This window comes from Coregonus lavaretus (assembly GCF_964263955.1).
Source record: "Coregonus lavaretus genome assembly, chromosome: 27".
Taxonomy (NCBI): Eukaryota; Metazoa; Chordata; class Actinopteri; order Salmoniformes; family Salmonidae; genus Coregonus; species Coregonus lavaretus.
Genome location: NC_140014.1, coordinates 25,844,059 through 25,856,156, shown reverse-complemented (window position 1 = coordinate 25,856,156; position 12,098 = coordinate 25,844,059). Strand labels below are relative to the sequence as shown.

Here is a 12,098-nt window from a genome sequence, read left to right as displayed (position 1 = left end):
GCTAGGCCTCTTAGTTCCAGTGAAGGGAAATCTTAACTCTACATCATATAATGACATTCTAGACAAGTCTGTGCTTCCAACTTTGTGGCAACAGTTTGGGGAAGGCCCTTTCCTGTTTCAGCATGACAATGCCCCCGTGCATAAAGCGAGGTCCATGCAGAAATGTTTTGTAGAGATCGGTGTGGAAGAACTTGAATGGCCTGCACAGAGCCCTGACCTCAACCCCATCGAACACCTTTGGGATGAATTGGAATGCCGACTGCGAGCCAGGCCTAATCGCCCAACATCAGTGCCCGACCTCACTAATGCTCGTGGTTGAATAGAAGCAGGTCCCTGCAGCAATGTTCCAACATCTAGTGGAAAGCCTTCCCAGAAGAGTGGAGGCTGTTACAGCAACAAAGGGGGGACCAACTCCATATTAATGCCCATGATTTTGGAATGAGATGTTCGACGAGCAGGTGTCCACATACCTTTGGCCATGTAGTGTATCACCTGCTTCTTGCTCCCCCATCCCCCAACGCATACACACCATATCAACCACACACACACACATACCAAATCAACTACATAAATGCTGTAGCTCGCCCACACCCTCAGGGATCTTCACCACGTGAGGATGGAGTGGGAGAGTTAGAGCTGAAATAGCTCCTGCGCCACCAACCACAGGTCAAGTTGTTTAGGATTCCAACCCTTTCAACCAACCATGCTGGAATACCTGTACAGGTATGTATGGTCTTATGGTGTGGTCCTGTACGTGTGAGCCCAACCCTCTCTATTGTCTTTGATGATTATTTGATCAGAAAATAGATACATAAAAATAGACTTATTACGGATCCAAAAATTGTCTATGTTGGTTTTATATTCTCTCTCTCTCTCTCTCTCTCTCTCTCTCTCTCTCTCTCTCTCTCTCTCTCTGTGTGTGTGTCTCTCTCTGTGTGTGTGTGTGTGTGTGTGTCTCTGTGTGTGTGTGTGGGCGCGCAGGCTCAATAAGCATGTCAGAGTGAGTCAGTGTGTGGAGGTAACAGCAGTTCTGTCTCACAAAGAGAACAAGGCATTATACAGCTAGTACTATATTATCCGGTTATACACCTGGACACGGATACTAGAAGAGTAACCCTAAGGCATTATTCAGCTAGTACAGTAGGACACATTATACTAAAGAGAGGAATACGCTGCTGATTCTACAGAAGAACTGTCAAGACAGGACAAAGGAGCCTGTTGATTGTAGACAGCTATGCAGCTTGTTTCAGTGATGTAACTACCAGATCACTATCATCCAACCCTCTCAGTCTACTGACTAAAGAGGAGAGAAGAGGAGAGCAAGATAGGAGAGGAGAAAGACTAGAAGGAAGGTTAAAGAGGACTTCCCGTGCAGCTGGTTGGAGGTGTGTTTGTCATGGCAGGGGCTCAGCCAGGGACACATGCTCTGAAGCTCAAATCACCGACCGTCCCCGATACTCTGAAGAATGGCAGCCGCTTCATGAAATGGGACGATGTGAGTATCAGTGTGTGTGTGTGTGTGTGTCTCTGTGTGTGTGTCTGTGTATAGTTTGAGCTGATTTTAGGAGTGAGAAGTGTCAGACATTTAAGATACAAATGTGCACACACTTGACGTTTGTGGTTGTGATTGCGCATGTAATGTTGGTTGCAAATATGTTTCAATGTAGTTGCTGTGTGTGTGTGTGTGTGTGTGTGTGTGTGTGTGTCTGTGTGTCTGTTTGCAATATAGTGTGTGTTTGCAAGCGTGTGTGTGTTTGCAAGTGTGTGTGTGTGTGTGTGTGTGTGTGTGTGTGTGTGTGTTGGTATGTTGAAGGTTTTAAGCACAGAGTATGGATACAGAGAAATGTGCTGGCATGTTGCTATGGTAACTGCCATGGTTTAAATCCCTCCTCAGTTAGCCAAGATGTTCCACCACCTAAAAGAGAGAGAGAGAGTGTGTACGTGTGTGTTTGTGTATGTGTATGTGTCGCTATATATTTCTTAGTAGAGAGGTCATTCGGGACCAGAGTGATTCACGCTTATGCAATGCCTTATTCAAACCCAACTCAGCTTCAAACACACACACACACACACAGCACACTGAAATCACAATACAATATATTCAAATGCACATTACATACGTTATTAAAACCACCAACGTCAAGTGTATGTGTGTGCGTTTGTGTGTGCTGATATCTGTCTCCACGTGGTCAGGATCTCTCGACAGTGACTCCCATTACCCTGACTGTGGATCCACACGGATACTTCCTTCACTGGACCGATCAGAACAAGGTACACACATGCACATGCGCACACTTACACACACACATACAGACATAGACACACAGAGGAGATGAACGTCACACCATGCTATTTCTCACGTTGGGACTCCTACTGTGTATCCTGCTTCCTGCTGGGGCTTAGTCCACCTGTGTGTGTCCCCCTGTGTGAGTGTGTGTATGTGTTGATTAGAGTGAATGATGAATATTATAACATCCCTCTCACTCCTTCTCATGTCTTTACTCTCCCTCTCCCTCTCACTCTCTCCCTCTCTATCTCTCCTGTAGGAGACAGAGTTTTTAGACATCACCCATATAAAGGATGCCAGAACAGGGAAGAGCACCAAAACACCAAAGGTACTTAACTCCCAGGACATCCCAACCCTGACCTCTGACTCTTGACTAAGGTGCGTCAAATCAGGCTCCTGTTGGTTTACATAATGACCTTTGATTCAGAGTCTGATTCAGACCTCAGAAAAAATGGTGTGTTGTTTCACTAGCCAATTAACAATACAAATCAGTAACACTGATCAATTAAGTACCAGGTGGAAATGAAAACACATTTTGCCCTTGAGGACTGGAGACGACACCCCTGGTCTAACCTTTGAACCTGACCTTGACCTCTAACCCCTAACCTGCTGTCCTCCCTAGGAGGCGAAGCTGCGTGAGCTGCTTGATGTGGGGAACCTGGTTGGTCGTATAGAGAACCGTCTGTTGACCGTAGTCACAGGACCGGACATGGTCAACATCACGTACCTCAACTTCATGGCCCTGCAAGAGGAGGAGGCCACGGTACACACACATACATATTCGCACACACACACACACACACACACACACACACACACACACACACACACACACACACACACACACACACTGTTCTTCTCTCTCTCTTTGTGTTGAATAGGAGTGGGCTGTGGAGCTGTTCTCTCTGGCCTCCAACCTGCTGAGTCACAACATGAACAGAGAAACCAGTCTGGAGAAAGCGTGAGTCTATCAGGAAAACTCATTTTGGGGCTGAATCTCCATTAGGTGAAACAGCGCCACTGGAAGCCCCAGGCACATTTGTTATTGTTTTGGTTTTGTTCATGAAAGGAGGAAAGGAGCATCCAGCGTCATGGTAAAAAAAAATCATAGTACATACAGTACCTTTCTGTTCATGCAGTGAGGTGCAATGTTGTCCGAGGGAGAAACAACAGTGTTCGTTGTTTTAAGTAACGTATTTGTTGTTGTAATATCACAAACGGAAGTAGCAGTTTCACCACGACAGATTCCAGCTTTAAAGGGAATTGTTGGTGTCAGCCAGATCCGTGATAGCGATGGAGATCACTGGAAATGTAGGTGTGACAGAGGTGTGTTTATTCTTCAGTTTCTCGCTCCCTTTTTCCCAATCTTTCTCTAACAGGTACGTCAGACTGACCTTGCAGCCAAACTCAGAGGGGCGGATCCCAGTGAAGAAGTGAGTGAATCCCATTGGTTCCTCAATAATTTTAGGGGGTCGTCCTGAGCAAGGCATTGTGCAGTATCACTGATCTATATAAATCACCTGGTATCCTAAATAACCACTAATTATGGGATCAAGATTAGTGAATCTGTGCAGCGCTCATAGAGATAGATAGAGGACTCATCTTTATATCTGTGCCATTATAGCGTCTGTGACAGCATGAGCAGCGCCATTGAAGCTATAACCCATAGGAATCCCCACCCAGTTGACTAATTTGACTACTTTAAAATGGTGGAAGCATGGTAGAAGCCCTCAATGGCACTTCCCATGCTAAAACTGCCTTTTGGCCACTAGAGGCCTCTATCATTCTCTATGGCAGTGCTTTGCTCAGGACCCATCCCTTCGAACACTGATCGTCACTCCCGTGTCTGCTGATTAACTTCCTGTGAATCCTGTAGGATGTGATTGATTGATATTGTGCATGTCCCACCCCTTTTACCCAGCATCGTCCGCATGTTCTCAGCAGACAAAAAGAGAGTGGAGACGGCCTTGGAACACTGCAACCTACCCTTTGGACGGGTATACATTATTACTATGGAATACTATATAATATAACAAACTATACAATATTAAAACTGGTAGCACTGGTGGTATTTTAAGTGGTAGTTCTTTCCTCCCACATTAAAGCCAACTGTTAAAATCATCACTTCTTGATACCTGACTCATCTCAGTGATATGTGTTCCTCTGCAGAGCAACTCTATTCCCCTTGAGGACTTCACCCCTGACATTTACAGATCATTCCTCTCCCACCTCTGTCCTCGGCCAGAACTCAGCTCAATCTTCTCTCAGCAGTAAGTACTATCAGTACCTCCTGGCCTCAACTTTAAACCCTGACCCTTTCTGACCCTTCCTCTCCAACCTCTGTCCTTCGACCAGAACTCAGCTCAGTCTTCTCTCAACAGTATGTACAGTCACTAATTCCTGACTCTCTCTCTCTCTCTCTTTCTGCAGGGGTGCTAAGGGTGCTTACCTGTCTGTGGATCAGATGACAGAGTTTATTAATGAGAGGCAGAGAGATCCTCGTCTGAATGAGATTCTATATCCTCCTCTCAGACCCTCTCAGACACAGACCCTGATGGAGAAATATGAACTCAACCAGAGCCTGCTCAAACAAGGTGTGTGTGTTTTGTGTGCATGCATTTGTGCCTGGGTGTAATCTTGAGTGTGTGCATGAATGCATACTTGTTTGTGTGAGTGTATGAGTGTGTATAACCCTCCGTTGTGTGTGTGTATGTGTCCTGTAGGCCTGATCACGTTGGAGGGGCTCAGCAGATACCTGGTGTCTGATGAGAATGGAGTGATTCCTCCTGAGAAACTGGACCAGTCTGAAGACATGACCTTCCCTCTGTCTCACTACTTCATCAACTCCTCACACAACACCTACCTCACAGGTACACACACAAACGTGCGCACATGAGCACACGCACGCACACACCTATTATTTGTTGACTCGCACACTATCGCACTTGGAAGCTGATGACAAATCTACTTTATCTGTGTGTATGTATATTTATAAATGTGGTGTGTGTGTGTGTGCGTGTGTGTAGCTGGGCAGCTGGCAGGAAGTTCATCAGTGGAGATGTACCGTCAGGTGATGTTGGCAGGCTGTCGCTGTGTGGAGTTGGACTGTTGGAAAGGACGGACCGCAGAGGAGGAACCAGTCATCACACACGGCTTCACCATGACCTCAGAGATCTGCTTTAAGGTACACACACACAAACATACGCATGCTCTGAAAACTCCTGCGTCAAAGCTAACTCCATTCCTCTGTGTCAAGGCCAGATTAGTCTTTGCAACAAAGAAACAATGTTTCCTGCTTGCCTTGTCCATGTGCTTCTAAAACTTAGCATTTTATACGGATATAGTCTATATCTGATAATAACTTATATACATGTACATAAAATATAACTTCTCCTTTTGCTCTACAGGAGGTGATTGAAGCCATCGCTGAGTGTGCTTTTAAAACCTCTCCTTTTCCTGTCATCCTGTCCTTTGAAAACCATGTGGACTCGTGAGTAAACATAGAGATGAATAGGTGAATATACTACAACATCTTTGGTGAACTGCTCTTTAATCCTGACCCCTGACCTCTAATCCTAACAGGCCAAAGCAACAAGCCAAGATGGCAGAATATTGTAGGTCGATTTTTGGAGATGCACTACTGATAGACCCACTGGAGAAATATCCTGTACGTTTTTAGCACACACATGCACGTACCCACCCACTTCCCCCCCCCCCACACATATGCATATACGCATGCACACACGCTCTGATATGTGTGTTTGTGTGGGGGGTGGGTTGGTGTGTGTGCATTTGTTTGTGTGTGTGTTAGCTGGAGTCTGGGGTACCCCTGCCAAGTCCTCAGGAGCTGATGGGTAAGATCCTCATCAAGAACAAGAAATCCCACAAGCCCTCGGCTGCCCATGGCAACAACCGACTAGCAGGGCAGCCAGCCAACCAGAGCGCAGCAGAAGAACAGGCGACAGATGAACCCTCGTCTCCTAGCAACATCACAGTTGGTGAGCCTGTCTGCAAGTGTGCTCTAATGTATAAAAATTATGATAATAATACAAATCATGTTCATCATTTTCACCACTATCATCAGAGCTGGTGAGGGTCTCTAGAAGCCTTTTATAAGAGTTGGCAAACATTTTTCACTTTTTAAGTATATGAAAATGTAAACCGATTTTTCTCTTCTTTCAGGAGAAATAGAGGCTGAAGACGATGACGATGACGATGATGATGACGATGACTGTAAGAAGACGTCAGATGAAGTGAGTTCAGTAGCTTGTACTCTGCTACCATGGTTACTTGGTTACCCTTTAACACTGGTGATGTACTGTAGGTTAGAGGTGAAGGGTCAGGGTTGGGGTAACATGGCTGCCTGTTATGTGATGGCTTTGTCTCCAGGGGACAGCAGAGGAACGGGAGGCCGTAGCCACAGAGGAGATGTCCACTCTGGTCAACTACGTCCAGCCCACCAAGTTCAACTCTTTCGAGGCTTCCAAAAGTATTCTGGCTCAGTGCAAATACACACAGACACACGCACACATGCACACACCCACGCACGCACAAACGAACACACACAAACACATAATAAACCATTATGTTCTTTCCCCAGAGGTTAATCGTAGCTATCAAATGTCATCATTTGTGGAGACTAAAGCTCTGGAGCACCTCACCAAGTCGCCCGTGGAGTTTGTGGAGTATCCTTAAGATTCAGCTGACCTCTAAATAACCCCAACTGTAACCCTGAACCCTAACTCAACTCCAGTATTAGTTTGTAGTGTTGTTGATTACTTTCATCTCAAGGGTCGCTTTGCTCTATCTTGGCTTATTCCATTGAAGAATAGCTGCACATGAGTCTCATCAAAGCAGGTGACTATACAAAGGCCCTACTCTACTCGCTGTAATGTCATGTAAACGTCTTTAACCTGTCCTCTCAGATATAACAAGCAGCAGTTGAGTCGTATCTACCCTAAAGGCACGAGGGTGGACTCCTCCAACTACATGCCACAACTCTTCTGGAATGCTGGCTGCCAGCTGGTGGCACTCAACTTCCAAACTATAGGTGAGGCATTTTGATTGTGTTGCCTTGGATGTGATCTAATAAAACCAATTGTTCACAAACTATAGGTGAGGCTGCACTGCTTACTTGACCTATAACCACTGACCTCTCTTAAACTCTGACCTCTCTCTCGCAGACCTGTCTATGCAGTTGAACCTGGGCATGTATGAGTACAATGGGAAGAGCGGCTACAGACTGAAACCAGAGTTCATGAGAAGACCAGACAAACACTTTGACCCGTTCGCTGAGAGCACCGTGGACGGCATAGTGGCCAACACTGTCAAGGTCAAGGTAAGAGTTACAGAATACCATAACACAACACACTGTCTGCCATGGTTAACTAATTAACCAGTTAGTTTAGACTAAACTGTGGTTATGAAATGAGCGTCTCTCTCCTACAGATAATCTCAGGCCAGTTTCTGAGCGACAAGAAGGTAGGTGTGTACGTAGAGCTGGACATGTTTGGTCTTCCTGTGGACACCAGGAGAAAAGCCCTGAAGACCAAGACGTCCCAGAGCAACGCTATCAATCCAGTCTGGGACGAAGAGCCAATTATCTTCAAGAAGGTGAGAAACAGTCTGACCGCCATAAGACGGGACTGTGTTAGCCTTCTGAGCTAAAGCCTAGGCAAATCTTCAGGTCTCAGCAAGCTGTATAACCATAGAACACGAGTGTATAATATTGAAGTGTAACAGTATAACTTTGTAAAACGGTAGTATTTTAACTGTAGAACTGTGTATAATATTAAAGTATATCCATGTGTGACTGTGTATAATTGTGTTGTTGCAGGTGGTTCTCCCCACGTTGGCCTCTCTGAGAATTGCTGCGTTTGAAGAAGGAGGAAAGTTCATAGGTCACCGTATTATCCCTGTGCCAGCCATACGGCCAGGTAAACATGATATTTAACTGTAAACAGTAAACTCTGCCTCTGCAATGAGTTTGTCATCTCTTTCTCTGTAGTCCCTATTGTCCTCAGGTTATTAACTGTGTTTTGTCCATCTCAGGTTATCGCTACATTGGCCTGAGGAATGAGAAGAACCAGTCTCTGATTCTGCCTGCTGTGTTTGTCTACATTGAAGTGAAAGACTATGTCCCAGACACCTTTGCAGGTAGGTCTGGTATACGACAATGCCTGGAGGTCTCTATGTAAACTTAGTACCTTCTTAGAGTTCAGTTTGTCCACATGGTATCAAGGCTAATCCCTAGTGTGTGTGTGTCTGTGTGTGCGTGCGTGCGTGTAGATGTAATCGAGGCGCTGTCTAACCCCATCCGATATGTGAATCTCTTGGAGCAGCGGTCCCAGCAGCTGGCTGCTCTCACTCTGGAAGAAGGGGAGGAGGAGACAAGCAAAGAGGTTTGTGGTTGAAAATTATGGAGAGTAAAAACAATGTACGTATTTAGAAGTACTGTTACATTGCTGTTGTTGATGGTGGAGATAGTAATGTTAAATGTTGTTGATGTTGTTGTGTTATTGTATTAAAGGTTGAGGCTAATGCTGATCAGCCCGGGCTTGCTGAGCCAAAAGCCAACCTACGATCTGCTCCTTTGGAGAACGGTCTCAGGCCCAGCCCTACTGTCACACCCAGGACTCCGACTAATACACCCCAGCCTGCAGCTACAGGTAACCCCTGACCTCTGACTCCTCCTGACCCTGACCCACTAACTTCTAATCTGCTATCGCCACATCAAGACTGCTAAAATGTCACTGCAGATGTGTTGATGGAGCACGCCAACCAATCATAGTCTTTTCTAGTTGTTTCAGAACCAACCAAACCAGCAGCGAAGACTGAAGACATGGTGCAGAGCGTTCTGATAGGTCAGAGGAGAAAGGGGGGAGGGGTTGTGTGTGGTGGTGTGTTGTCAGTATAAGATAGTATGGCTATGGTGTGTAGTCTATGTGTTCGACTGTGTGGTCTCTGCCTGTTCAGATATGGAGGCGGCCACACTAGAGGAGCTCAGGCAACAGAAGCTGATAGTGCGGGAGCAGAAGAGACACTACAGGGAGATGAAGGATGTGGTGAAGAGACACCAGAAGAAGACTTTGGAGATGGTGAAGGAACAGACCACCAAGTACAACCAGGCTCAGAACCAACACACACGCAGACACAACGCTCTACTGAAGACTAAACAACATGGTAAGACAAGGTAGGTAGGGTGGAGGGTAGGGAGATCTGGTAGAGTGTAGGGTTGTGTGTGTCTGTGTGTGTTGTCCCTAAACCCTTGACTCATGTCCTGTGTGTGTGTGTGTGTGTGTGTGTGTGTGTGTGTGTGTGTGTGTGTGTGTGTGTGTGTGTGTGTGTGTGTGTGTGTGTGGTAGAAGTTTGTCACCCGGAGGGAAGGCTGAACTGAAGCAGTTTGATGAGGAGGGAGAGGGGCAACTGGGGGAGCTGAGAGAACAACAACAGCAACAGCTACTGGAGCTGAGACAGGAACAATACTACAGTGAGAAATACCTCAAACGAGAACACATCAAACAGGTAACACACACACACACACACACACACACACAGATTATATATTATATAATTGTACATTCCAATACTGTATATCACCACTATTGCAGCTGAGTGAGAAACTGACTACGGTGACTGAGGAAAGCCAGAACAACCAGATGAAGAAATTAAAAGACATCTGTGACAAGTGAGTTTGATATGACTGTGAGACAGCAGTTTAACAGAGATGTGAAGTTAGTGTACTATAGAGATAACTGCATATAAAATATATAATTTGTGACGCTCCACCTTTGCAGAGAACAGAAAGACCTGAAAAAGAAAATGGACAAGAGGAGAACAAAGAAAATTAAAGAAGCTATGACAAAAGAGAAGCACTTGGCGGAAGAGTAAGTGTACAAAACCCTATAACTTTAATCATTAAACCCTCTCCCTGGCTCTGGGACTGAAGAGACAAACTTTGTAGCCTTTTACTGCTAAGGTAGACTACTATCCCCCGCCTCAGCCTGACCCCATTATCCAGTGGCAGAGATCACTTCACACACCTCTGTGTTAGGGTCCGACCAGGTTTCCAGGGAACTCAGTCAGCTGACCTGGTCAGCCAATCACAGACCCTATCTGATAGGATAACAGCCCCCCCCTACCATCAGTACCTCAGTCTCTCACTGCAGCTAACCTCCTTGCTACACCAACAGCCAAGGACTCACCTATGGTCCTCACTCCTTGGCCGCTTACTCTCTGGACATTCCACCACTGGTGTTAGTGCATTCATGACCATAAAACCACTATTCACTACCACTAGTTCCCTCCACTGTAAAGTCATGTGTGCCTGTCTTGGGTGTGAAATAAAGTGTGAATTGTATCCCTGTCTTCTGCTGGTCATTATCAGTCCTCTTACCGGGACTCTGGGACAGCTGTATCTATACTAAACCGACACCTCTTTTGGAGACCACGATCAACAGGTGGTGCTCTTTTTCATGGTTAGGTACAATTGTGCTAGACTATGACCAGTAGCGACGGGATGCAGTTCCCACCGCATGCCATGCCCCTGACCAGGCACGCACACCGGCGAGAAGAGGAGGACCGGAGACACCAGCGCATATGGAAGGAGCTCCAGCAAAGAGAACTCTATGTTTGTGTGTGTGACACAAAGAGAGGCCGGATTTCTGTATGTATGACTTTATATATTCTTCTGTTGTTAGGGAGAAGTTGGAGATCAACAAATCATATGTGAATGAAGTGGTACAGAACATCAAGAGGGTAAGGATGGAAGGATTATGGGTCAGATAGTCTCTCGTGGCCAGACATCACTCCATACTCTCGTTGGAGAATCAGCGGCGTGACGTCTGGTACTGTTATTTTCCTGTGAAGTGATAGAGCTTCCAGGATGGAGCGGGCCAGTCACTGAAGGTAACCTCTCTCTTCCCTGCTCTAGCTGGAGGATGCCCAGGCAAAACGCCAAGAGAGACTGGTGGAGCAGCACAAAGACATCCAGCAGCAGATTCTTGATGAGAAACCAAAGGTGACATACCAACTAACCCATGACCTCTTACCTTTAACTCCGTAGCCCTAACCCTAAACCTCTAGCACCTAACTCTAACCCCTGACCTCTACCCCTTACTCCTAACTCTGACTCCAGCTGCAGGGTGCAGTGGAGGCGGAGTACCAGGAGAAGTTCCATCTGTTGCCGGGGGAGATCCAGGACTTCCTGCAGAATAGGAAAGGAGGGGTCAAAGGTCTAGTCGGGCCCCGCCCCTCCACCCCCCATGACATGCTCTCTGAGGAGGAACTAGAGGATGACCGGAGGGAGTGAGAAAGAGAGAAGGCGAGAGGAGATAGAAAGAGAGCTTTTCTTCTTAATGAATGCTGGTTTAGTACTGCACTCTACAGGTAGTCCTGGAGAATTTGTATTGTTATCTTATCTGTAGCATATTGTAAACTTTTTGAGAGATGAGATTTGATATATACTCCTACTGCTACATTGTACTCTTGCCTGCCTTTAATGGTGCTTTCAAGACAACTGGGAACTCGAGAAAAAAAACGATCCTGACGTCAGTGATTTTCCGGTCGGAGAGTCAGAGCTCTAGAAAGATGCTTGAGTTTCCGAGTTGGAATTCCGAGTTGGATGACCGTTCAAAACTATTTTTCCCAGTCGGAGCTCGTTTTTTTGCGAGTTCCCATTTGTCTTGAACGCATTGAAGTCGGATATTTCCGAGTTCTGAGTTGTTTTGAAAGCGCCATTATTGCCGCGTTCACATGCTAGTCTCAACTCTGACATTTCAGATTTGCTGATTCGTTGAACGCGGCATGTGTA

The 12,098-nt window shown here is 46.1% G+C and overlaps 1 protein-coding gene across 1 annotated transcript; it reads left to right on the top strand.

Annotated features, from left to right (window-relative positions):
* Positions 1-1,396: 1,396 nt before the first annotated feature.
* Positions 1,397-11,599, top strand: LOC311102849 (1-phosphatidylinositol 4,5-bisphosphate phosphodiesterase beta-1-like; the record flags this gene model as incomplete). The annotated part of the gene is made up of 32 exons (XM_084144291.1): positions 1,397-1,495; positions 2,194-2,271; positions 2,547-2,615; positions 2,910-3,050; positions 3,169-3,248; positions 3,667-3,720; positions 4,209-4,284; positions 4,457-4,557; positions 4,718-4,881; positions 5,011-5,157; positions 5,314-5,471; positions 5,695-5,777; positions 5,870-5,954; positions 6,099-6,285; positions 6,470-6,540; positions 6,677-6,776; positions 6,888-6,972; positions 7,213-7,337; positions 7,471-7,625; positions 7,736-7,900; positions 8,124-8,223; positions 8,339-8,443; positions 8,576-8,688; positions 8,817-8,955; positions 9,097-9,150; positions 9,263-9,479; positions 9,652-9,811; positions 9,898-9,974; positions 10,084-10,173; positions 10,987-11,044; positions 11,220-11,306; positions 11,424-11,599. The coding sequence occupies 32 exons, from the start codon at positions 1,397-1,399 to the stop codon at positions 11,595-11,597; spliced, it is 3,597 nt and encodes a 1,198-aa protein (XP_084000417.1). The 3' UTR covers positions 11,598-11,599.
* Between the last annotated feature and the right edge of the window lie 499 nt (positions 11,600-12,098).